Here is a 26,136-nt window from a genome sequence, read left to right as displayed (position 1 = left end):
ACTCATCATATATTGAATTAGGTAAGCAAGGGAGACTAATTATAACCAGCTTTTTGTGGCTATCATTAATTTTCACATGGTATTTATATACATCTGTGTGAGGCAACATTAAACTATAACAAAAATAACACCCATCTCCTACTGCACTTGCAGGGAGTAAGAGGTATGATGAGTTTCGTGGTCAACAGATACTAGAGTTTTATAGCAAGTAGAGGACTGAGAGTAAACTCAAGGATTTCTGATAAGGAGTAAAGCGGGTTATTCAAGTAATAGAAAGCTAAAGAACTATACACAAGTATATAGGGTTTTTATAGCTAATTGTCTATCTCTCAGACCAAAAGAGGAACAATAGAAAAGTGGTCTGAGGATGAAACCAACCAATAAGAAAAAGAACAACTATCATATGATTTCAAGGATTAATCAGCAGGTGGGAAGATATACTTATAATAGGTATTGTTACGCATGTTCAGGAACCGTATCCTCATGATGAGGTACAATCCTGACTGAAACATTTATTAATATATCCAGGCACTGATGCGGCATGGAGCTGGTTGGCGAGATCTCTACTACCAGTCTTTACCCATTGTACTGGCTGGCTGGGAGTGCTACCCAGTCTCTGATCTGCAATATGAAATGGTATCAATGGTTGAGAAAACCTGTTAAGGCTATGAAAAGTAAAATGGCAAAGGACACCTCTAGCCCTAAAGCCAGAGGTGTAATAGGGAAAGTGTCTGAAAACCAAGGCACAGAATAAAAAGGTAAAGAAAAGTGAATGGTCCTTACAATCTGTTTGTTATATATGAAGCTTTGTACCTACATTATTACAGCATTTGTTTGCCCAAGAATCCTTCTCCTGTGCTTGTTCCCACACTCTGAGGGTCCAAATATCTAACAGGCCTATCTATGTACCTATAGATAGTTATTATGTTTGTATTCCGCAATCCGAAGTTGGACTTGCTTTGTGTCTGAAATATTGTTTTTTTGTGACCAATTCATTGCCTACCCCAGTCAAAACATTTGTGTGAACCCTTGAAACTCATACATGAAGTGGAGATAACCTCTAGCTATGTACCCATCATTTAAATCTACTTGATGACTATGTTTCACTCCTTCCACTGACAACTGAAGCTCCATGTTGACAATGTTCTCTGTGCTCAGCTAGGAAGGGCTTTTGCAGAGGCTAGTGTGGGTGTGAGTTGGGCACAGTGCTTCTTGGAGTGGCACACTGCCTATTTAGGTTGCTACTGGAGTGCACCAGTTGACACTGCTTATGGACATGCTGTCAATAAGAACACAAACAAAGCATGATTTGACTTGCTTGGGGGCACCAATAAAGCAAAGAATATTGAGAGGGATTGTCTCTGGGCAGCAGATAAAACCGGGTTTCAGCCTGGTGGAGGTTTGAGGGAACAAGTTATTTGTCCTGCCAAGAAGAAACAACAACATCAGCTGTAACAACCAAAGTTTGTATACTCTGGCACATAACAAAACAGGTGTAAGGAATCAATTTTTCTATTGCATTCCCATCATGTCATGGCTGTTCAACCCGTTGTCGATGATGAGAACTGCTGTCAGAAAACCACATACAAAAGAAACTAACACACAATCCTCCTAGTCTTGAACCCAGCTATTTTGGGAAGCAGATTTATTTGCGGGTGCAACCGCTTCCCTAGAACATCTGAAGACTTTAGAGCCGTGACACGGGGGTCATGTCACAACCAAGATGACCGATCATGTAAAATAATATTGGCAACAATCTAATCTAATCTGACCATCAATCAATTGCTTTCCCCATTCTATAACCACCGTGTCAGCATCTTGCCAGCAAACTATGACGGACACCAAAAGCGACAATTAAAGTGAATACAACATGTTTTCTTGCCAATCATTGACATCTAGCAAAGACGATATTAGTAGTTCCACTTCCCAACAACCAATCCACCTAGAAAATTTCAGGAATCTCAAGATTTTGCTCACAGAGGACTTTACACCAATTGTGTAAGGACCATTTTATTATTTTCTTATCTTCGCTATGTCTTGGTTCTCGAACACTTTTCCCATTACACCTCTGGCTCTAGGGCTAGAGGTATCATTTGCCATTTTACTTCTCATAGCCCTCACAGGCTTTCTTAACCATCGCTACCATTTTATATCACAGATCAGAGACTGGGTATCGCTCCCAGCCAGCCAGCACACTGGGTAGGGACTGGTAGTAGGCATCTCGCCAACCAGCTCCAAGCCCCAGTAAAGCCTGGATACACTAATAAACACCTTGTTCAGGATCGTACCTCATTATGAGGATACGGTTCCTGAACACGCGTAACAAACCTCTATTATTAGTACAAATCTCTCATCACTGATTAATCAAGTTAAAAGTTGTACAATAGTTGTTCTCCCTTTTTCTTATTGGCCGATTGATTCCTCAGACCACTTTTTGTATATTCTCCTTTCGGTCTGAGGAACGAACAGTTCACTATATAAAGCCTTACCTATTCATGTATGGCTCCTTAGTTTTCTATTACTGAATTTACCCGCTTTACTCCTCAACAAAAACCTTTAAAAGCTTACCTCTCAAAGTCCTCTACTCGCTATATTTACTAGTGTCTGTCGACCTCAAGCTCATTGAACCCCTTACTCCCTGCAAGTGCAGAAGGAGACAGGTTTCGTTTTTGTTATAGTTTATCGTTGCCTCACAAATTGCACCTAAAGTCTGAGATTTCATTGACAACAACCACCCACACTCCAGCCTTACAGAAATGCTCTACCTAGGTATGTTCAGTTTGTTAATGCAAATATTGAGTGTGCTAACATATCTGTTCCTCTTGTAGTGATTTTAGTGGTGACAATATAACATATATTTTGTCGCTATTGCAATGGCATTATGAACAGCAGGGTTTTGCCTGCACTGGTTCCTGCATGAAATTGTTTGCTGACAGCTTTGTACAGCTCTTTCCTGACTGCTTTGGTGCTGTAACCTCACTTTTCTGCCTCTTGTCTGGCCTGGTGTAAGTTATAATATGGTTCCTGTTTTTCTTCTTCATGTAAGGATTGTGTTTCAGAAATGAATGTTGTCATCCAGAAGACATAGGAGTTTTTTTCTTGGACTTGGTAACAATGAGTTGCTTGCGCTGGATTAGCTTTCCCAAAATAGTATATTCATGATCTACCTAGAACAGGAAGGAAGTCTTCCCAAAGTGTCTGGTGTTGAGACTACAATCCTCCCAGATTCCACGGAACTTGTGTATGGGCTTTGCCTCCTAGAACAGTGGGTGATCTGGTTGTTCGTGGGGTAGTATGTATAACAATTCTTCAAAGTAAAACCCAGAGATGTATGTGTGTGGGTTTTAAGGAGGAGGGATAGTTGGAATATAGGCGATAGGGGCTTTGTGGTAAGTATAGACAAGCACTACCTTGCTAATTGTAGCACAAGGTAGATTTGAGAATGATGAGGTGATGAGGTTCCCAATGATAGCAGGCTCCTGACGCATAGACTGTAGTGCTCAGAAAGACTCTAATTGAAAGGGATGACAATGACTTTAGAAGTGACGAGTGACAATGACAGCAGTTAACAGTAATAGCAGTGGGAAGTGTTGTGACCACACTGGATCACAAGTAGTAGTAAGTAGTAAGCTTGAGATTAGAGGAGAAGTTTGGATTGGATTTCTTGATTTACAAGGTAAAATACAGGGGTTTATACAGTAAAAAAAAGGTAGGCTATGCACAGTATAGTTGTGCAAAATGAATGAGAAAGAACATGAAGGAAGGAATGTACACCGACAAATCCTGTATAGGTAGTACAGGATAAGATTGTCAAAATAAGGAAAAGAAAGGGATAGAACAACAAATGCTGTGTAAGTAATGTAACAGGTTTGTACAGCCATAAAATAAAGTCCAATAGCAGAAAGAGAGCAAGAAAATCATAATGTTATGGGAAAATGCAGTAAAGAAAGCAAGGCAAAAATAGCTTCAGTATCAACACAGTTCATTTGTTGTCAGTCAGGCATTCTAAAAAAATATGTGTCCATAAAAATGATTCAAAAATCAAGAATAATCACACTACAAATGAATGTCCTATTAAAAAGGAATTGGAGCCACTGGTCCACCACCTAGTCCAAATCCAACAGCTCTATGGCCTTATTAATGCTCCGGTTGTATTGGGCCACTAGGGGCCATCATTTCCTTTATTATCACTTCAGGATTGAATGGCCATGCTCCAGTTTTTTTGAATACAGCATAAATGTTGTCTGGTGTAAATGCTTTCAGATGTGGGCATGCATAGATTGTGACAACACCAACAGGATTCTATCTTGGGGCACTGGAGCACAACCATCAAAGGCTACAACTCAAAGAAATGGTGGTACAACCTATTGAAGGAGGGAGGTTGTCTTCACTAATGTTGGTATACATTAGAAGAGAACTTGCTGAGTCCTTCCCCATGTATTGTTCACGTATATATACTGAAATATATGAGGTACTGTATAGTTGTAAATAAAGTTCAAAGTCCAATGTCCAGTATGTGACCAGTTACATGGTGAGTCTGGACACTGGTTAGGTGACTATGAAAAGTCTGAAAAGTAAAGTAAAGTCAATGGTCACATGATCAGTCAAGTGACTTGGAAAATGAAGAGTAAAGTACAGAAAAAGTAAAGTGTAAATAGGTGCTGGTATGTCTATTGTAACATAGATGGTCACAAAATCAAACTTTGTGACACTCTGCCTGTTAGAGCTTTCAAACTGATCATATTCTTGGGTCTAGTAGTGTTTGAGTGGCCCAAAGATGACAATATCAAGTCCTTGGTAAATATGGGTTGTATGTGCAGGATAATAGAGTATATGTGTATTGTTACCCCTGGCATACTCTAAAAACTCCTTTGTGTAGTGGGAGTTATGTCCATCAACAAGAAGAAACTATTCTCAGCTGTTGACTTTGTTATGGGTCTTCTTATCAAAATCTTCAATCCATAGACATCCAATTGACAAAACCGGATAAACCCGGTCTCTGCCGAAGCAGCCATTGTTCTCCATGGAGCATAGCCACCACTCCATGGAGTAACCATTGTTCTCCTAGGAGCACAATTGTACTCCTAGGAGTCATTATACTGTAGCAAGTAGCACCTCCGACTATAAGTAGTAGGGGGTTTAGTATAGAAATACCTCAGTCATTTCTATAGCCTCTTGGGCAGCGGCTGAGGTATGTTACATTACATTTATTAGAGATCACCTTAAACTAACATCCATTGTAGTTTCACATAGGTAAATAATATAGTTGTTTCTATAGCCTCTTGGGCAGTGGCTGAGTTTCACATAGGTTTATTAGTCTTCATCTTTGACAGTGCCAGACTATACCAACTTTGGTGTTGTTACATCAGCCACTTGTGACTTGTCTAAATAAAATATTTCTTAACACAAAAATATCCTACTTGGTGCACATATGTCCTTCCCCTTCATTAAGATTTTCTTTATATTTACCATATATGATTTATTGCAGGTGTAGACAAAGTTTAGGAACAAGAAAAAACAGCAGTAGGACCCCAGAAGTGCACAAATAACTTGGGTATCTGCCATTCTCCTTGCAATGTACCACAGGATTAGCTGTGGTGTACCTGAGGACTTTGACACATTCCATGGCCTCTTACATCAACCAAATGGCCAGTGAAGGTGAACATGTTGGGATGTAATTTACAGTGTGGGTAATGCCACTTTCCCGATATGGCAGGTGCTGTAAATGACTCAGTTACCAAATTTGAGCCTGCTTTAAGCAGACTCGGAACACTATCTTTTTTCTTCAAGATCGGCCATGTCATCGTTCGTTCCCTTGCTCGACGTTGGGCACAAAGATGATGATAACTTTATCGATGCGCTCTCGCGGATCGCCCCCATCATCGTTTCACCCGATCTTTCAGCCTATCTCCCTGACACTTCCACCCGCTTCACTCTCTTCGACCAAAACTCAGATATAGACCAGGTCATTTCCAGCCTTGACAGCGGCTCAGAAAAAGCCATAGTTCCAATTTCTCTAGCAAAAGTTTCAGTCGGTATCGTACCCGCAAATCGCCTTCTCCTTTCCCTCGATGTAGCCAGCGTCAGTGCCGTATCTGACTCGGTTCGAAATGCTGTTTCTGGAGTGCTCCTCATTACGCCCACCTCGGACGTCGATCTCATTAGCTCTGTTTCCCGCTTCTTTGTCGGCTCATCCATTCACGTTCTCTCCCATGATCCTCCTTCCACTTCCACAATCAGAAAACTTGCAGCCATCGGTGCAACCCTCGTCCTTTCATCATCACAGCTCACGCTCTCCTCTTCATCCGATTCAAAGATCAACATCGCAGATGCTTTCCTTGCGCCGATACAATCAGATCGCCCTGATGGCCTGTTCCCCACCGTAGTAACGTCTCTCCTTCAAAACAACCGCTCACTTGGTCTCGTATACTCATCTCGCGAGTCAGTTAAAGAGTCTATCCTTACAGGAAAAGGCGTTTACCACTCCCGCAAACATGGTATCTGGCGTAAAGGAGAGACTTCTGGTGCCACACAGGATGTCATTCGCATCCGTACTGACTGCGATGCCGATGCTCTTGAATACAGTGTCGTCCAACACGGTTCTGGATTCTGTCACTTGAATCGTCCTTCTTGCTTTGGAGATTTAGGAGGGTTAGCTGCACTTGAGGATACTATCCGCTCAAGGCTGGAGGACGCTCCTGAGGGTTCATACACTCGCAGACTATTCAACGATCATGACCTTCTCAAATCAAAAATCATGGAAGAGGCGGATGAGTTGTGCCGTGCGGAGACTAAAGAGGAAATTGCTTTCGAGGCAGCGGATTTAACCTATTTCTCGCTCACTAGATGTATTGCTGCTGGGGTCAGCATTGCTGATATCGAGCGATCACTAGACCACAAGGCGAAGAAAATTATTCGTAGACCAGGGCACGCAAAGCCTCAGTGGTTATCTAAGACTAAAGATGACAAGACCACAGCAGCTGTTGCTCCTGCTCAATCTTCAGCGCCGACATCGGTGCCCGCACCCCCAGCACCTCAGTCTGAGGATTCTGATTCCTCAATTCGCATGCGCGCATATGATCTCTCTGAGATCAGCGCCAAGGAACGCTCGCAGCTCCTCAAGCGTCCCGTCCTGAAATCAGATGAAATGATTGCCAAAGTGAAACCCATCGTCGACGATGTCCGCTTACGGGGAGACGCCGCGCTCCTCGAACTCACAGCCAAATTCGATAAAGTACAGCTCTCTTCCACAGTTCTCTACCCTCCGTTTTACTCGCCTGAAACATCGCCTGTGGACGAGAAGGTACGAGACGCAATAGATCGCGCTTACGAAAACATCTATACTTTCCACAAGGCCCAAGTTGACCCCGCTCCGTTGGTGGTCGAGACAATGCCTGGGGTGACCTGTACACGCTTTGCCAGGCCCATCGCACGAGTTGGACTTTACGTCCCCGGTGGCACCGCCATTCTTCCATCAACAGCATTAATGCTCGGTGTGCCTGCTCAAGTAGCAGGATGCAGTGAAGTCGTCCTTGCGACGCCCCCACGACCTGATGGCACTGTGTCCTCAGAGGTGTTATATGTTGCGGACCGTGTGGGTGCTTCAACGATAGTTGTTGCGGGCGGTGCTCAAGCAGTGGCCGCCCTAGCATACGGTACAGAGACCGTGCCAAAGGTAGACAAAATCTTCGGACCAGGCAACCAGTGGGTCACAGCAGCGAAGATGCTTGTCCAGAATGACACAGATGCGTTAGTCTCCATCGACATGCCTGCTGGGCCATCTGAGGTTCTGGTGAGTGCAGCCATCAGTTATTCGAGATTGTAAACGTGTTACTGAAACTGTGGCTTTTTTCAAGGTCATTGCTGACGAGACGTGCAACCCCGCGTTCGTTGCTGCAGACCTGCTATCGCAAGCTGAGCACGGGATTGATTCGCAAGTGGTCCTGGTGGCCTCCTCACTCCCTGCATCAAAACTCTCCGCGATCGAGGAGGAAGTCGACAAACAGGCACGCGCACTGTCACGTGTAGCCATTCTGCGGCAGTCCGTTGCGAAGAGTCTCATTGTCAAGGCACACGACGTACAGGAGGCAATTGCGTTTTCCAATGATTATGCACCGGAACATCTGATTTTACACATGCGAGGCGCGTCGGGATGGGTGAAGTCGATCCAGAATGCAGGCAGTGTATTCGTAGGACCCTACACACCGGAAAGGTATGCCCTACTTTCTGAAAAACAAATTAATGAGTAACTTGAGTTTGCTGTGTTTCATTACATCTAGTTGCGGTGACTATGCATCTGGAACAAACCACACGCTCCCAACGAATGGCTATGCACGGCAGTTTTCCGGTGTCAACACGCTTTCGTTCCAAAAACATATCACCTCGCAGGAGATCACCGTCGAAGGTCTGAAAGCACTGGGTCCTATTGTTGTAACCCTCGCGGACTGTGAAGGTCTTCAGGCTCATGCGAACGCTGTGCGCATTCGTCTCGGCGAGGTCTAGCTTCTCAAACGACAAATGCCAATATAAATTCATGTACGATTGAAAGGAAGAAGCGAAAACGTGTCTGTAGCGATACGCCATCTTAAAAGTAGTTAAGCAATCGAGGTATTGTGGTTGTGTCGTATTACTAAATTAGAACTTATAGCGAGGAATAGGCTCACATATCAGTCAAAACTAGAAATGAATAAAGATCTATTGCAGGATGCTAATGCCCATAGGTAAATACCCAGATGTGTGAGATGATACGCCTATACTCGGTAGAGAGCGCGCTTAGCAACCTTGACAATAAGGGGGGTGTCGGGGAAGGCGAGTGCCTCGAGGTTAGTGGCATACTGCAATAGCGTGAGTGAAAGAGTAAGCAAAAAGAATATAAATCACGAACCGGAGTTGGGACGTCAGCACCAGTGACACGCTCGACAGGAGCATCAAGGTAGTCGAAGGCCTCGCTCTCGATAATCTGTGCGCAAATTTCACTACCGACACCGAATGCCGGGAAACCACCCTCAACAATGAGTAGTCTGATACATAACGATATCAGTAAACGTCTGACCCGACATTTATTTCACATACCTGTTAGTCTTCTTCACCGATTCCTTGATCGTATCGATGTCAAGGGGGCGGATACTGCGCAAGTTAATAACTTCAGCCTGTATACCTTCCTCCTTCTCTAGTATCTCGGCAGCCTCCATGCTGTGCGTAACCATCTTGCTGTGCGCCACTATCGTAACGTCCTTGCCTACACGTTCCACTTTGCATTTTCCGATGGGAAGGGTAAAATTGTCGGACATGGCCTCTTGTGACATGGGGAAAGAGATACCGTACATCATCTCATTCTCGAGGAAAACAACAGGGTTTGGATCACGGATAGCAGCCTAGAAAAAATACAGATAAGGAACGACACGTGCTATGTATAGAACCTGAGTGTACCTTTAGCAGACCTTTGCAGTCTTCGGCACTCCAAGGGCTGACGACTTTGAGACCTGGGACTGATCCATACCAAGCTGCATAATCCTGCGAATGTTGAGCACCAACACCTGCTGCAGCACCATTGGGACCACGGAAGACGACTGGACATGGGACGTTGCCGCCGGACATGTAATACGTCTTTCCTGCGGAGTTGACTATCTGGTCGATAGCCTGCATGGCGAAGTTGAAGGTCATGAATTCACATCTAAATGATATAGGAGGAGAAATGAGGTTTTTTCATGAACACGTGAGTTGATAAAGTGTTGCCATACACTGGTCGTAGACCTGCTAGTGCAGCTCCGACAGCCATGCCAGCGAAACCCATTTCGGTGATAGGTGTATCGACAACACGCTTTTCACCGAATTTGTCAAGGAGACCTTTCGTGATCTATGATGAAGCTAGGGTTTAAAAAAACATGACCGCAACAAGATTTTAGTAGTGTGTCACCTTGTATGCGCCGTTATACCGAGCAACCTCCTCGCCCATGATGAAGACACTCTCGTCACGCAACATCTCCTCCTCCATTGCAACGTTCAAGGCATCACGAACTGTCATCTGCGAAATGAATGAATGATAAGAAATGTGCTCTGAAAAGTGGGAGAAATGCTGACTGAGTTTTCGCTCTGGGAAGCATAGCTTCGAGCGAGAGCTGCAGCTCGGAATGGCTGAGAGTGTTTTGCAGCACGAGCATGTGCGATGGCTGGTGCAAAGCGAGAGAAAGCGGCACGGGCTGCAGCCATTGAGCCTTTTTTGAGGGAAAGGGAAGAAAGGTAAATGAGCTGGAAGGACGGGAACGCGAAAAGCCAAAGTTACGGACAAATACGGATATCGGTTAATTCACACGTCAGATCCTCTGCGGGCGCCCTCTTATTCCTCAATGTCCACTCCAGTCGTCGTCCTCACAGGAGCATCCAAGTTCATTCTTATTTTTTGCTTATTCCACCATCAACATTTTCGCTAATGTGTGCTCAGAGGCATCGGACTCGCAGTGGCGAGGTCCCTACTTGACGAGCACAACGCATCCGTCGTGGCTTTGTCTCGCACCAGGACCAAAGAGCTGACCGATCTGTGCGAAAAACATACCAGTTCCTTGCTTTTCATTGCGTGTGACGTGTGAGCATTTCCATGTTGTCTTTGCAATGTCTTGTAGATGCATCTTTATAGGACTGATGAAAAAGGATTGACACAAGCCATCGCCCAAGCCCAAGAAACGTATCAGCGTATCGACGGTCTCATCCTCAATGCGGGTACCCTGGACCCACTGGGCCGCATAGACAATCCGAGCAACACTCTGGATTCTTGGCGATATCACTTCGATGTCAACGTTTTCTCTCTGGTGACTGCTCTCAAGGCCGCCCTGCCCGCCCTACGCAAGAGCAAATCGGGAGGTAGGATTGTCTTCCTAAGTTCAGGTGCTGCAACCGGAAGCACTCCAGGATGGAGCACATACAATGCGGGAAAGGCGGCTGTAAACAGCTTATGCCGGTTGGACCCATTTTGGTGTCATGATCTACCAAAGCTCACGCAATCCAATAGAACTTTGTCCAAGGAAGAACCTAATATCGTTTCTCTTGCTTTGGCTCCGGGAAAAGTGGATACTGATGTAAGTCTGCGCTACTAGTCCTTGTCGGTCCCGCGTGCTTCCCTCAAAGCTGTCCAGATGCAAGCTATCCTGCGATCAACTGGAGCAGCACACATGACAAAGGAAGACCACGACGTATTCGTCAATGTTCACAAGGAAGGGCAGCTCGTCAACCCACACGACGTTGGCTATGCGATTGCCAGCCTCTGTCTGCGCGCACCTCTGTCGATGAGTGGTCAATATGTGCGGTGGGACTCTGATGCTTGTAAAGATTTCCGGAGAGAATGAGCTGGTGCGTGTTTGTCGACATGTATGGTTTGTATCGATAGCCATGTACGCAAATGAAAAGATCGACCTGTGGATGAATGAAAAAGTGTCCATTGTCAGTTTTGCTTCGCAAATGCAAAACGTTCCTGGCGTGGGCCACGTTGGGAAAGTCAGCGTTCTTTCTCGCCAGCCTCGCTGAACCTGTCCAAAGCCAATATCGAAGTGTCGGACGGTCATTCTTCTATCTGACCGCATTAAAAAGACGTGGATCCGGTCCCGACTGCATCACGTTTCTCCCTCTCCTTTCGTCCTGATTTTCCTCGCACTCGCCTGCGTCCCTTTTCGAGATGGACAAAGTGAGCTCATGATCGCTGTCAAATGCAGACTCACAAATATACCTTCCCTTCCAGAACATCCGTATTGATGTTCATCATCATTTCTTTCTTGATGCAAAACAAAAGAAAAAGAGAAATGGTGAGATAGGCTGGCGGACACCAGAGGAAAACCTACCATGGCATCCCACCTTAAGCCTGAAAGCGATGGATGCACTGGGTATCCAAACAGCCATCCTGTCACCGCCTCCACTGTCGTCTGGGGCTATTGGGTCTGAGAATCGCGCGTTTGCAAGAACTCACAACTCATATGCCGCAAAACTCTGCAATGTGTATCCAGAACGCTTCGGCTTCTTTGCATGTCTTCCTACCCTCAACGATGTCGAAGGTACAGGAGAAATTCACCTCCTGTGCCACTGTACTGAGCTGTGCAATTGCTTCCTCTGATAGGCGCACTATCTGAGATTTGCCACGCTTTAGATCATCTCAAAGCAGACGGCATCGCTCTTATCTCTTCTTATGGGGAGGGTATACATGCAAGTGAGCCATCATCGCAATTGCCAACACGTTGGCATCCGCAATTAACTCGTCATCTTAGAGTATATTGGCGACGATTCGTATGATCCTATCTGGAAGGAGCTGGATCGACGACAGGCTGTCGTGTTCCTTCACGGCGCGCAAACGCCTTCCTCCACACCCTATCCACATGATTTCCTTGGCCTACCGATATCAGAGGTATTCTACTTGCCTACTCATCTAATATATGCTCTCATCGATCGTTGGCTCCTTTCCACCAGGTTCCGAACGAGACATTCAAAGCTGCTGCCCATCTCGTCGTGACAGGGAGAAAACGCAAGTATCCGAATGTCAAAATCATACTTGCTCATCTCGGAGGAAGTACGCCCTTCCTCGCTGCGCGCGTAGCCATTCTCTCGAAGCATATGGGCTGCACACTCACCCCTGAGGAGATACTCCAGGATTTCAAAAGCTTCTACTACGAGACCGCTCTCGGTGCCCACGAGGTTACTCTGACGGCAATGGAGAAGTTTGTCCCCCTAGATCATATATTATTCGGAACTGATTTTCCAGGTATGCCCTTTTTCTCTACGTTCCTTCCGTTCTGACATTGAAACCTTAAACAGCGGTCAGTATCGAAATGGCCAGCTGGTATACAGACAATTTAGAGAATTTCTACAATGGCGATGCCAGAAAACTCGATGCCGTCACCCGTCGTAACGCTCTGAATCTTCTCCCCAGGCTCAGGCTGCAGTAGATGCGACATTTAGAGGATATCGATATAAAACTAGATTCCAATTTTATGAGATAGTGAGCTTGCTAAGGCGACACTCTCATATTAATCTTAAAAAATTGCGATGCGATACAACTTGTAGTAAAGAGCGTGAAGACGGTATAAGTAATCTATGCACATGTATTAATGAAAATGAAAATGTAGGTAGATATCTATACACCAAGTCTGTACGCCGCAAAGATTAGAACGAGGCATAATGTAGGAGGAGGCGATCGACTTACCTCCGTTTACTGTGCTCGTAGACCACATACGAGATTGATACTGAGGGTATGACCTAATGAACGGGATCAGCATCTCTATGGGCAAGTGAAATCTATCAGGCCTGACCTTGGCTAATGTGGGGAATAATCCGCGATAAAATCCTCTCCACCCATCCCTCTGATAGGTCTTCATGACTACATCCATGATACCAGTATAGCGCTGTGGATGTCCTGAAGAACCCGACGCCTGCAGCCGTGTCCGCACTAGGTTGAGTGGGTAAACACTCGTAGCGCCCACACTCCCCGACACACTACCAAAAGCAAGGAGTGCCAGAACACCAGGCTCGTCTCTACCCGTCGAACGCAGGTAAGCGAGCTTCAGGGCTTCAAACGTGCTCATGTCAATGGCGGAGTATCTGCGTGAAATCAAGTAAGGATTGTGAATATGATATCCTAGGTAAGTTCAACTAACGGAAAGACTCCAATAAGACCGATCTACATGCGGGTGAATACGAGAACGAATCGAGAATAAATACAGACGTACTGTTAGACCACGATAGTAGGCTCTGACGCCACCCAATTTCCAGACCAGCCGCGATGCTTCAGCCAACGTCCTCTTTTGACCTCCAGTAGAGCTCATCATTTGTGTCTGGCGCCGATGCATGAATTTCGATGTGACTTGAAGTGATTTAATTTGCTTACTTTGAGCGTCTCAATAGGATATATGCCTTCATCGATTTGGTGAGGATAGGTGCTCCACAGAGTCCGAGATAAACTCACTGAGTTGACTGCTGAGGCCTCCAATACCTCCCGATAAAAAGCGACTAACACCACTGATGTCTCTCGAGTCTTCCACGTGGTCCCAGTATTTAGCAAACGCACGTTTCTTTTGGAGAAAGTTTAAGCTTTGACGGACAACGTGATAACAAAACACGTACCGAGGATTCATAAGTCAAGAACTTGATCGCAGATTCAGGAAATATCTTAGTTATAGAGAGACCATTACCCGTCCAGAAAGCTAATACACCGCCTTCAGCATATATGCGCGCAACTGCACCAGCGATAGCCTTCAAGCCACCAGCACCCGATGGCGTCGCAAGAGCCGTCCCACCCATCTCTGGTGGACGAGTGATAAGGAAGATCTTCAGGCGATCAAACGGTGCTGTGCATGTACGTGATACTGCGGGAATAGATATAAGTAATGTCCGCCATAAAAGCTGGGAAATATCCACCTGCCCCAGCTATTCCACCAGCGCACAGGAATTTGATCGCCGTATGCCCCTCGTGCCAACTGTGATGCTCGGTTTCCTCTTCGTCATATTCACCTTCCTCTTCATCCTCATCGACTGGACTGGTATGGCCAACCGGCAAACTCGAAGGTTCTTGTGGTAGCTTAGGAAATGTGAAAGGAGGAGGTTTATCTTCAGCGCTGAGGCTAACATCGCCTTGAAACATTTCCAAAAGTCAGCAACGAAAATTAAAAGAGAATGGTTTAATTATACCTTCCATTGTAACGCGAGCTGCCCCTCTCCCATCATCACCCATGTATTTTGAAACCTCGTAGTATCGATATATTTCGGACACGGATACTTTCCGTGGTAGTAGAAGCAAGAAATCCCTGAATTCACGAAAGTTGATGGCATGCGAGTGAGGAGAAGAAGTCAAGAACATCATAAAGTCCGTCAATGTAGTCGGTGTAAGAGTGATGCCTACGAAGAGGTGTTACATGACCAGCTCAACGCAATGAAAGCTAGAGACTGACCTGCCCTTCCAAGGGCCACTGATAGCTCTTCAGCATCCAGATGTCCATTCCCGTCCAAATCGAGTTCATCGTGAAATATCGACCACAGCTCTAGGCACATACCCACCATCTCGTCAATGCATCGCAGAGATATGTCAACATCCAAAACACACCTGCTTCCTTCGCCTCTGCATACTTTTTAAACTCTGGCCACCTTATATGGCCCGAGTGTCCGTTCGATATATTCCCTCCACAACTCCCCAAAAGCTCATCATCATACATATTCTTCATCAACTCCGCCTTTTCCTGCGTCATACTCGACACCGCAGCAGGCTCTCCACTCGACACGTCTTTCGACTTTGACGGTTCACTGTCTATTCCTATTTCATGATATTTTGGTTTTGGAAGCTTTCTCCACAGTTCATGTAATCGCTTCTCCCGTTCCTCTCTTCCCTCCTCCTCGCGGAACTCCAACAGACTATGTGGTAGTGGGTGATGTGATACAGGATCGGACCTAAGACGGGGTATAAACGGGCGTTCTTGAGCGCCCGAAAAGCAGTTCTCGAATATCTCGCGCCCAGTGGGAGCAGTCCCGGGCGTATATGGGTGTTGAACCATGAAAAGTGGTGCAAAGTGACCAAGCCAAAAATCAGCTGGGCTGTTTCGTTTGTTGCTTTTAGGCGAGCCAACTAAATAAAGGCTTTGTTTTTCTAGAGTCTCATGGCTTGGAGACGATGAGCGTTAGAGTGCAAGCGGGAAAGGGCTGCAAGGGTGAAACCGTGAAAAGGGCTTATAATTGCTGCTTGTAGTACTTATTTACGGGACGCCTCCCTGCCGAGCCCGGTGGCATCCTCAAGGCAGAGCACCTTGAGCTGGCATCCCTCGAAAAGGTCATTCCCGGCGCTGTAACAGTAACATGCTCCACAACTCGTCTCGTTTATTCACTGTTATGGAACTGTACCATGTAACATACGTAGTTTAGTAAGAAAGGAGATGGGCGGGGGAAAAAAAAAAAAAAGTCCTTGTATGATTCATCGCTGATTATCGTGCTGTCAGTTGTACATTTTGGTAAGAAAATAAACATAGAGTAGCGCTTCAAGCCTCATGTTGGAGCGCATGTAGTCACAAGCAAAAGGCCGAGCCGATAGCGAATCCCGTGCGCCTGAGCCAGGCGCCAAAGCTATCCAGTAGTCGACGAGCAGCATTGCCAAAGCCAGGTAAAGGTGGAAGCTCAGCGTCAACCTTTGCTCTGGGAAGCATCTTGGGCTCCTCGTGGTGGTGATACTGCGGCCTGGCCGCATTTGAAGAAATCGAAGGAGACGCTTTAACTTCAGGCCATTTATCGTCCAACGTCAGACCAGATGGCGGTAAAGGATGGGAGGTTAGGGCAGGTGTACACGTCGAGGACCACGTCGACGACAGCTCCGGGTTGATGGATTCGCTCTTCTCTGTTTGGAACACCAACGTGGTCGCATCATGTATCGATGACTCCGTGGGCGGGGTAGGCGGTGATACCAAGCTTGGTCGACGATGGTGCGAGCTTTCGACGAACGAGCGGTCACGGGGCACCTGAAAGACGTTTCATAAGGATGCTTCGAGAGATTGATAAGATGAGAGACATACCAAATGAGATATCATAGACGGCGCTGGCGAGGTACGGGTATCAAAGCTCGCCGCATTCGACGACCGTGATCTTCTCCGTTGGGTAGGGAGCGGAGGTGTAGGTGGGCGATAATCCTTAGATGGAAAGAGAGATAAGCAAAGCCATAATCGGATACAAGACACCCATTCATAACTCACCGCATGTTGTTTACGTTTGACAGTCGTGCGTGGGATGGTCGACCACGGCGTTGGCGACTCTGGGCGGGACGCAGGGTCATAATCATCACAATCGGAAGGGGGAGCAAGTGTCATGCTTCCAGAAGTCTCGAGCTCCTAGATGGATAACGGCATCAGCTTAGCAACGTGTTTCAATCAAAGCGCATAGTCCCATACCGATACGGTGACGGTAGGCGAATAGTGCTCTTTGCCATCATCGTTGGCTATGACGAGCGTGTTGATGTTGGGGGTATTCGTACACGTGCTTGGCGACGTGTGAACGTTCGGCGTCCTGCCAGATACCGCACGGTCAATCACATCCCGCCAGTCTGCAGGCATCTGTCCAGGATGCGTTGCTTGAGCGGACATGGTTTCAATTGTAATTTTACCAAGAAGACACGTACCGGTGGCTGATCATTATTCATGGCAGACGCAAGTGTGAGGGAAAGTCGCCTGAACGGCGAGCCAGGCGAAGACGGGGGTGAAGGTGGTGGGGAGGGTATAAATTTAGGAACGGGCTTTCTGTAGCTCATGTCTCTGTGTAGAGAGTGTCCTGTCCCAGACATACGTCCTTTGCCACAGACTTGAGGAAGGTACAATAGGAAGTTCAGAGAGAAGGTATTTAAACGAAGGAAAAGAAAAGGCCACAAGAAAGCCACGGTGCAGTATGTCTGATGGGTGAGCCACAGGCACTAATTACAGTGTGGTATGGCCAAAGCGTGAGTGGGATGAGGTATTTGAAAAGATTGGGAATGGCTACGGACGTACACAAGTGCAAGCCAAGGAGAGTACGGATCCGTATAACACAAAGGAGAAAAGTATGCCTCGAGTGTTCCAGGAGTGGTAGTTAAATTTATTGAACCGTCCCCTGAAGGCACGTTGATCGCCACGTTGATGTGAGGGTGGGTATGCAGTACGATGATATGGGCGTCCGTTGACCTCATGGCTGGATGCCCTTCCCATGGGCCGTATTGGTTACGGGAGTGGCAAAGATCGCGACATGTGCGTATCTTGACACACAAGATTATGGCTATGTGAGCTGTGGCATATTAGTACACTGGCGAAAGCCAAGGACCCATTCGGCCGGACAAAATGGAGTGCCGCTAGAAGGCATTCATAGAATGCAAACATACTTTTTATCAATCACAAGCATCTAGTACAGAAAAGCTTTAGGAAACTCACGGTAGCGCTGTACATATGTCTGGACGAAGATGTCGGAATGCCATGGAGGAGAAACAAAGCAAACACGCACTTTACCGAGTTTCCATTCTGGGCAAGTGTAGTAGTGGTGAAAGCACAAGAGATTTGGGCAAGGTTCCCAGATTGAATCACATTGCAGATAACCGAAATCAAGATTACAGCCCACTACCCAGAAATGAAAGACAAAACAGAAATATATATATGCATATATGGTAGAGGCAGCTGGACTCTATCAACATGTAAAAGCCTCCTTCTACGCCCCTAAGACCGCACCGAAAGCATTAAAGAAAGATGGGAGATCGATGCAGGAGTGCAATTGGACGATATAACGTTGAATAAGAAGGAGGAAGAGGAGATGTGTCGAAATAATAGATCTATGTATAGATGGAAGGACTCGTATGTACTAACCCACTCGAGTAAAAGAGCGATCGTCGATAAATGAGCGTACAGAAAACAGGGTCATAAGATGGCGTCAGATGATGGATGTATGAGGAATGGAGGGATGCGTCAGTCGAAGAGAGTATGCAAGTGTGAATGGAGTGAGAAGGGTATCTTGATGTTCGAGCAGAATCCACGTCTCTCCGCGGATGTCGTCAGTGAGGAGACCACGGCTGCGAATGCGCAAAGTGCCGCGTCGTTAATAAATAGATCCAGTACGTCGTGAGATAGAGCCTGGAATGAATTCATGCAAGACCCTGCTTCTCCTGCACAAGAGTCTCCAGTTCCTTCTGATCATCCTCGCGCGTGCGTGATCGAGACCGTGGCAGACGCATCTTCGATCGCCACTCCTGCACCCACTGCGCCACTCCTTCCCGATGCGGCACCCCGCTGTCCGAATCGGGCGACCCCGACGACGAGATCAGCGCCCGCAGCCGCTCTCTTCCCAAAATGGGTGCAAGCGACAGGAACGACAGCAGAACGAGCTTGACGATGATCTCAGGCGATGTCAGCAGTGACGACACCGACTGCTGTGCCGGCGAGGACGTCGACGCCACCGTCTGCAGAATGTCCCCGATCTGACGTAATGGCGCTATTTAGCATACTGAGAACAAGGAGGGGGACCGCAGTACATACCTGGCAGGTCACTGCTGTCCACGGAAGGCACCCAATGAACGCACCGAGCATACAGTCCGTTATCGCCACTCCGCATACACCGCAAGCAATGTTAATTCCCGACCAGGGCACTACGCCTATAAGTCGTAGCACAGAGAGGCGCACCCACGCAGATGACTTGGACTTGGCCCCGGTGCTAACGCTCGACTCTCCTTCGAGCGCGTTACGCGTCATATCCAGAGCACGCGGCAATAAGCGCGTCAGGAACGGTGCAAGAGGCGTTGACAGCAGTGTAGCCAGAAGTGAGCCAATCGTCGTCAAGGCCGTCAGCAGCAGTGTTGCAAGGGCTGGGGAAAATAGAGCTCCAGCCAATACATTCTTAGATTAACATCAAGTTAGCGATCGGTTCGGAATAGCAACATAACCGGGTACAAAACTAGAAGAAAAAGATTGGTGACTCACCCAGAGGACACTTCCTGGTACGGACCAAGCATGTTTCCACACAGCTGTTATTGAAAGGACGCCTATGACGTGCGCAAAAGGACCAGAACCACTCCGTGAATAAGCATGCAGCTCTCTTCCGAGCTGAGCAAGCTCTGGCAGGTTGTGCGGCCACGACACGGAAATTGGAAGAGTGGACAGACAGAACAGAACAAGTGCTGTTGAAAGCGGGAAAAGGAGGATGACTACAAGTATTGGAATATGTACCTGCGAGCAAATCAGATAGGCAAAGACAGGCACATAGAGCGGGTGGTACGAACGGAAGGAACACGATGCCACCAAGCGGTATTTACTCTGGAAAGCTCTTTCTCACCAAAGACATCACCAAAGGAGGTCTGCTGAGACGATGCGGAGATGGGAAGAATGGAGTCTTCGTCTGATATCGAATGAGGAGAAGATGGACCGGATGACATGACGGAATGGTTTTTGGGCACGTGGAGCAAGTCAAGACATCGAGAAGCAAGAACGGCGAGCATGGAAGGAGATGGTTGGGGCGAGGGCACGCGAGGCGATATGTCGTTGGGCTGGAGGGGAGCTGGATGCGATGGCTGTGGCAGGGTTGAGGGACGCAGGTGGACCAACGACGAAGAGCGCCTGCGACCGAGGGTGTCTATGGTCAGAGGAGGGCGTACGTTTGTAGACGATGCACGGGATCGGTTAGGGGGATGTGGCACAGCGAGGGACATGAAGAGACGCAGGCAAAGGAATGGAAATAACGAACAGGTATATGAGGAAAAATACAGTCAAAAGTCAACACCTTCCTGTTCATCAGCATACGTAATCAAACATCACCAATACCCGACGGCGCTACGGCACTTGCTCACTTACGAAACCTCCTTTACACACCGCTTTCCGTGACATACCGGCCAATCAGCGTCTCTCTCCCAGCATCCTCTCTCCCAAAGTCGGGTGACAGAATATTTTGTATTTATGGACGTCGACTGTGGATGTGCACTGCGGACTGTGCATCTGCAGCAGAAAGACTACTGCGCCATCGCTACATCTCCTAGCGAGACGTGTCCACGCTGCCCTCCGAGGCCGACGCCCGCTCGACCGCTGCCGAACTCATGCCGCAATTGACTCGACGTGTTTCCCGGCTGTGCGGCATTGCCCAAAGATCGCGTCTCACACCGACTGTCCGGACAACTGGCGTCATCACCATCTCATCTGTCCAGCTCTCCATTCAGACATATCCACATGATGCACCCCATCCACATCTGACGGTGCCGAAGCTCTCACTCCATCGCGGAATATCGTAACATGGTGTTAGTCTTCAATGCATGAAACGTTACAATAAGGGGCATATAGCATGGTCAATTGTATAGGCTCCTTTCGATTCTCCATCGACCCGGAAATCCCAATGCATATAGATGCCAGCCACATCTTTTTAGTGCGCCCGTCTGCTCTCCTGGATAATGCTGCTCAACTCCTCCAGCTTGCGTTTCGATCGCAGAAGCGTCCCCAGCTAGACAGGTCACACCAATTAGCACACTAGCGCTACGTAGCATACCATATTCGAGAAATAGACACGCACCCGCTTCTTTGTTAGCTTTCTTGCTTTTTTATCCTGTAAACAACGATAAAATAGTACTCAATTTACCGTGCCTTGATGCAAAGATCATTTTCACGCACCTTCGAGTTTCGCAACAACTCCATAACTCGTCGCTCATACGGCGAGAATCCAGCAACCTCCCGAACAACAGACCGCACAAACTTGGTCTTGGTCGATTGGATACCCTTGCGGTGACTGGGACGCGGCACCTGGGCGATAGGAGTGGTAGGGTGGCCCTTGTTGAGCCCGTAACGGAGGTCTACAGCCCCATCGAACATTCATTCAGCATCCACAACCCTTCCCAACAGTACAAAAACGACACATACTGCTTCGCACCATGATCTTGACGGTCTTGAGGTATACGCTGTTGCTGAGGACGATTTCGGCAAATTCAAGGTGTAATCGTCACGCGTGACACTCGCTCCTGTGGCTTGAGCCTGTATAGTTCCATCCTCACATGCTTTCTCACGCCTGTGCCTTCCTGTCCCACTGCACAGATTGTCGGTATTGGGGCTAGTACTGTTATAGTACAAGGGTTTACACTATGTTCTCTATTATGATATGACTGTGACCACTATGAGACAATAATAAAAGGGAAAATTGGGACAATGAGAAAAACCCAGAGATTTTGGATAGTAGTGAATGTATTGCAGCAAGCTATTCCGCCCAGCTCCTAGTACCGCACAACTTTTACTTTGCCTCCTCCCCGCGAGAGGGCTGCTGCAGCTGCATTCTCATCCAGAGGTGCAGCCGTCGGCGACGTCCGTGCAGATGAGGGTAGGTGGATGGGTGTTGGCGGACGCAGCGAATCAGCATGCTGCTGCCCCCGATAATGACCCATCGATCTATCAGGAATCCCATCTTCTTCCTCCTCCTCTTCCTCATCATCATCTTCTTCATCCACAGCATCCTACAAACACAGCATATCGTCAGCTCTCCCACCCTATAATAAGGATAGTACAAACTCAATCTCATACCGGATCAAAATCTTCCATCTGTCTATCATCCTCATCTTCCTCATCTTCATCTTCATCCTCGTAATCGTCCTCCTCATCTATCCATCTCCCCCGCCAATCCACCATATCCAGCTCCTCCGGGCTCTCCGGCCGAAGCCTCAACCACTGCATCCGCGGCCCACACTTTGCGCGGTCGCTCACCTTGAAGCCATAGATCCGAGGAACATACACATTACCCGCCGCGCGCTTTTGCCCGCCGTACTGATTCGGGTTCACGAACGGCGGAGGTCGGGAGGCGCTGCTCCCCGACCCGTTCCGCGGGGAGCGCCCGGGGGAAAGAGACGACCCAGCAGACGAGGGCGGCTTCCAGAATGGCGCAGGGGCCAGCTCGCGGTAGCTCTGGAAGAAAAGGTGGGAGAAAGTCGTCCCAAAGAAAGCCCCTAAATCACTCATAAAAAAGAATATCAGTCCATCGATCAACGTCACCTCCCAGCAGGCTAATCGGGACACACCATCAACGCCTTGAAAGCGGCTACTTGGTGGGGTGTAGATGTCGTTGCAGTTGGGGCAGAACAGCTTGACAGTATCTAGTCCTGGTAGGTCTGAGCGTCCACATGGGACGACATTGCATCCTACGCAATAGACACGGGGACAGACACCGAATACAGAGTTTTCATATTTATCGACCTGTTCGCTGCTTGAGATCAGTCAATCTAATGCGAATCGGCGTGAATATTGACCATTGCTTGCAAACCTGCGCGTGTGAGTATGTAGCGCTGGTGGACGAGGCCGTAGAGTAGCTCTGCTGATGCCTCGACGATTGAGACGTCGGGTATCTTTGATGTGTCCTCGTCTGGGTTTCACTTTGAAGTTAGATGGTGGGCAGAAATTTTAACGCGATTAGTAGACTCACCAGGCTCCACGTCCAGCACCATATCCATCGCCTCTTTCCAAAATGGAACCATTACATTTAGGCCCGTAAGATTGAAATCATCCTCGATAAAGTCTTCCGATACCTCACAAAAGTACTCATGGCCGGGCAAGGAGCAGAACCAACTGATCCACGTGAGAGTCGACGTAGGAGTCGAAGATGCTGACGTTGCGAGATATTTAGAAAAGAGTCAGTATCCCGTTCAGGCTCTATCATAAACGATGGCACGATGGACAGAGAGCCGAAAATGGAGAGCAGGTGCTGGTAAACCAGAAAAAGTTTTGAGACACTCACTGTAACCCTCCTGGTCGTCGACTTCCTCCATTATTTCATCACCTTCACCTGTAGCGCTGATTGCCTCCTCGTCCTCCAGCTCAGCCTGGCTCGCCTGAGCTTCTACCAATGGTCGCGACATGTAAGGCTAGTCAGACTGGAGTCAAACCAGTCAAGTTTACGTCTCTCCCTCTGTTCCCTTGCCTCCAGATCGACACATTTCAGACTCCGCTTTTAGCACTGCTCTGATGTTTCCATTCGTCGAATAGATAGCAAAGACAGCAGCTATTAGGGACAATTCCTGTGCGATATGTAGAACATTTCTATGCAATCTATCTGATTAAGCAATGCATGCATCATATATATTCGTACTCGTGCTAGAAATTACATGTCACCTGCTCCCTGACGTGACCAGCCCAGAAAGAAGAACCCATGATCACCAAGAGCAGTAATTGAGCGATAACCCAGCTAATCGCAACGTAGAACCACGCCTTCCACGCCTGTAGCGCACTCACTTCTGCCGCAAACGTACTGACCGTCGTCAAACAGCCACAATACCCATCTCCTAGGCCTTGCAATATAGAACAAGCAGCGGGCGAGAGAGGAGGGTATATTCCTTGCAACACATGGAACGTTCCAAGGAGACTAGTCCCGAACATGTTGGCAGTGAACGTCCCGAGGGGGACGGTCTTCGAGCGCGGGTTCAGATAGATAGAAAGAAGGTATCGTGTTAATGTCCCGGGGTATGAGAAGAGCAGTGCAGCGGTGGCCTGATGACGGAAATTGGGGGACAGGCGGAAGTATGCAGGAAATGTAGCGGCGTAGGTGAGGACTGAGATAATGGTGAGAGTGTAGCGGAAAATTTTGCCTGGAGGCCGCAGTACGGGAAAGTGTGGTGCAACTAGCTTGCATACGTGTACACCAAACGATAGGGATCCGAGGGATAGCAGGAGAGTGACCATGGTTTTTGTAATGCCATCAACGACCTTGATACGTAAGTGGTCAAGAGGGCAGGTGTGATTGCTGGTTTTGGCACTTACATCTCGAACGCTTCCACGATGGAACTGACCCGAATTAACCCACGAGTCAAATATGTCTACCTGCCACCCCGAAAATGTGGTCAAAGAACCACAGAATCCTAGAGACACTCGGGCGTTAGAGTGAAGCGATAGGATCAAAGGTGTGATATATCACCAGTAGTCATTGCTGTATATAAAGGACCATAGCTACCAATCAATGAATAATATATTCTGGACGAAGAAGTAAAAAAAATGAAACTTACAATCTACCAAACGGTTCTTTAAGGGCCAGACCCACACCCATAATAAAGCATCCAGTTGCCTGTATATACGCCAATGGAAAAACACTTTGTCCGTCGTATGTGACAAGCGCTTGAAGACCTAACCTTGCGAGTACACCGAATATTGAGGCTGGCATGAGTAGAGCAAGAACATGTATTGATAAGGGATGATAGTTGGAAGGGGTTAAATCCTCTTGCTCGCTGGGGGGATGATCAATTGTAGCAAGAGATTGTGCACTTGCTATAGAATCATGACGAGCGATAACGGAGCCAACATCTGTGCGACGCCTTCGGTTTGTTGGTTGATTGGAGTATGACTTGGCAGCGGTAGAGTACGTGTCCTCGTCTTTTGGTGTAATGGACAGAGAGGATGGGGGAAGACCTGATGAGTCATCTGGATGTTTGCTCCCTATCATAGATTCATCGTCAGGTGTCCGTGATATGTGGGACATAGTCGACGAGGTGTAAGCCTGAGAGGACTACGGCGTTCATATGTGGCTTACGGTATCAGTTTCGCGTCACGATTTCAGCCCCAGCGGCCAATGCTTTGTGGGGTCCCCAGGACAGTACTAGTGGCGAACTATTCGTTTGCCATTCCTGTATAATCGAATACTACGAGTACTCGTTTGCCATCTCGAAAACCACATCATCTGAAGCCATCTGTTGGCCTGATGATTGATCATGATCACATGGAATCGTAAACTAGGTTTGATATGATCCCAGGGCCCGTCAACAGCAAGAAATGCGATGTGAGAGCCAGCAACCGTGACGTCCTATCAAAGGTGAGATTCCCCGTGTACTACTATGGGAAGAAACACTTACTCTACTATCTCCTACCACCATAGCTGCCGTATTCACGCGATGAATTTCGGGCGGTAACTAACTTGCTCAGGCTACTGTTGATGGTAAGTGCTACGTGCAGGTTGTGCTAGGGCATATGGGCTCATCATCAATCCTGATTTGATACTGCATCTCTGATCTATTCTTTCGTCTCCCGGCGGGTACGCTTTCCCGATCTGAGAGCATCGTTCATCGAATATTCATCGCTCTGGTTAGGTTTAGGGTTCAAGTTGGACGCTGGACGTCGAATGGATCTTCCTCTGCAGAAACAGTATGTGCTGAGAAAATGCCATCATCGAGATCCTCGTAATACCGTGGAGATGGTATCTGCACCAAACACCTCCTCACGACCAGAACAACCCTCAAAACGAGGCGTTGCTAGCAGCTGGAGAATCGCCTCAGGCGACTGATGTCTTACGGCGACGTCGAGCATGAGATGAATCCTTGATCTCCGTCGTGTTCAACAGACTTGTCACTTACCGAAACGAAATATTAAGATTCATAGACGGTTGAAATGACCATGAGAATGCGCAAGATAGTGATATTGCCCAAGTATTATACATGATGAACGGACAAATGGAAAGGAAAGATCAATATCAGAAGATGTTAGATAGGAGCGAAGCTTCATCTTGCGAATGAAAGTGGAATAACCACGATCAACAAGTCAAGCATTATAAACCCTCGTCTTCACAAAGAAAGAGTTATCTCGGTCCTCGCCATTTGGCACGGCAACGTCGAAAGCTGTCTAGCTGCGTACCTGGGTTAAGATAGACCTTGGTATGTAAGTGAGGGAAGAAAAAATAAGTTGAGGA

The 26,136-nt window shown here is 47.4% G+C and overlaps 9 protein-coding genes across 9 annotated transcripts; 4 read left to right on the top strand and 5 right to left on the bottom strand.

Annotated features, from left to right (window-relative positions):
• Positions 1-5,624: 5,624 nt before the first annotated feature.
• On the top strand, positions 5,625-8,716 carry SERLADRAFT_446819 (uncharacterized protein; the record flags this gene model as incomplete). Its single annotated transcript, XM_007315612.1, has 5 exons — positions 5,625-5,658; positions 5,955-6,982; positions 7,040-7,792; positions 7,857-8,212; positions 8,280-8,716. The coding sequence occupies 5 exons, from the start codon at positions 5,625-5,627 to the stop codon at positions 8,500-8,502; spliced, it is 2,394 nt and encodes a 797-aa protein (XP_007315674.1).
• Positions 8,717-8,750: 34 nt separating this feature from the next.
• Positions 8,751-10,024, bottom strand: SERLADRAFT_346808 (uncharacterized protein; the record flags this gene model as incomplete). The annotated part of the gene is made up of 6 exons (XM_007315611.1): positions 8,751-8,834; positions 8,885-9,020; positions 9,073-9,374; positions 9,430-9,673; positions 9,741-9,856; positions 9,917-10,024. 6 exons carry the CDS (start codon positions 10,022-10,024, stop codon positions 8,751-8,753), a joined length of 990 nt encoding a protein of 329 aa, XP_007315673.1.
• A 292-nt stretch (positions 10,025-10,316) lies between these two features.
• SERLADRAFT_461293 (uncharacterized protein) lies at positions 10,317-11,478 on the top strand (the record flags this gene model as incomplete). The annotated part of the gene is made up of 5 exons (XM_007315610.1): positions 10,317-10,384; positions 10,442-10,582; positions 10,634-10,954; positions 11,006-11,072; positions 11,130-11,478. 5 exons carry the CDS (start codon positions 10,347-10,349, stop codon positions 11,337-11,339), a joined length of 777 nt encoding a protein of 258 aa, XP_007315672.1.
• A 187-nt stretch (positions 11,479-11,665) lies between these two features.
• SERLADRAFT_406633 (uncharacterized protein) lies at positions 11,666-12,923 on the top strand (the record flags this gene model as incomplete). Its single annotated transcript, XM_007315609.1, has 6 exons — positions 11,666-11,674; positions 11,729-12,038; positions 12,101-12,190; positions 12,249-12,385; positions 12,448-12,739; positions 12,793-12,923. 6 exons carry the CDS (start codon positions 11,666-11,668, stop codon positions 12,921-12,923), a joined length of 969 nt encoding a protein of 322 aa, XP_007315671.1.
• Positions 12,924-12,956: 33 nt separating this feature from the next.
• On the bottom strand, positions 12,957-15,664 carry SERLADRAFT_461289 (uncharacterized protein; the record flags this gene model as incomplete). Its single annotated transcript, XM_007315608.1, has 12 exons — positions 12,957-13,124; positions 13,181-13,233; positions 13,287-13,575; positions 13,632-13,654; positions 13,704-13,808; positions 13,862-13,887; positions 13,940-14,045; positions 14,098-14,339; positions 14,392-14,604; positions 14,662-14,868; positions 14,922-15,011; positions 15,074-15,664. 12 exons carry the CDS (start codon positions 15,516-15,518, stop codon positions 13,112-13,114), a joined length of 1,812 nt encoding a protein of 603 aa, XP_007315670.1.
• Positions 15,665-17,954: 2,290 nt separating this feature from the next.
• On the bottom strand, positions 17,955-20,158 carry SERLADRAFT_446813 (uncharacterized protein; the record flags this gene model as incomplete). The annotated part of the gene is made up of 4 exons (XM_007315607.1): positions 17,955-18,934; positions 18,993-19,349; positions 19,434-19,679; positions 19,793-20,158. 4 exons carry the CDS (start codon positions 20,156-20,158, stop codon positions 18,602-18,604), a joined length of 1,302 nt encoding a protein of 433 aa, XP_007315669.1.
• A 480-nt stretch (positions 20,159-20,638) lies between these two features.
• Positions 20,639-21,431, bottom strand: SERLADRAFT_461283 (uncharacterized protein; the record flags this gene model as incomplete). Its single annotated transcript, XM_007315606.1, has 4 exons — positions 20,639-20,937; positions 21,007-21,039; positions 21,105-21,283; positions 21,351-21,431. The coding sequence occupies 4 exons, from the start codon at positions 21,361-21,363 to the stop codon at positions 20,860-20,862; spliced, it is 303 nt and encodes a 100-aa protein (XP_007315668.1).
• Positions 21,432-23,561: 2,130 nt separating this feature from the next.
• Positions 23,562-24,621, bottom strand: SERLADRAFT_367135 (uncharacterized protein; the record flags this gene model as incomplete). Its single annotated transcript, XM_007315605.1, has 4 exons — positions 23,562-24,170; positions 24,225-24,322; positions 24,379-24,410; positions 24,467-24,621. 4 exons carry the CDS (start codon positions 24,619-24,621, stop codon positions 23,562-23,564), a joined length of 894 nt encoding a protein of 297 aa, XP_007315667.1.
• A 453-nt stretch (positions 24,622-25,074) lies between these two features.
• Positions 25,075-25,771, top strand: SERLADRAFT_446810 (uncharacterized protein; the record flags this gene model as incomplete). Its single annotated transcript, XM_007315604.1, has 3 exons — positions 25,075-25,266; positions 25,330-25,389; positions 25,555-25,771. The coding sequence occupies 3 exons, from the start codon at positions 25,198-25,200 to the stop codon at positions 25,732-25,734; spliced, it is 309 nt and encodes a 102-aa protein (XP_007315666.1).
• Between the last annotated feature and the right edge of the window lie 365 nt (positions 25,772-26,136).

This window comes from Serpula lacrymans, assembly GCF_000218685.1.
Source record: "Serpula lacrymans var. lacrymans S7.9 unplaced genomic scaffold SERLAscaffold_4, whole genome shotgun sequence".
Lineage (NCBI taxonomy): Eukaryota > Fungi > Basidiomycota > Agaricomycetes > Boletales > Serpulaceae > Serpula > Serpula lacrymans.
The sequence above is the reverse complement of the archived record's forward strand: the minus strand, read 5'-3'. Positions and strand labels throughout refer to the sequence as shown.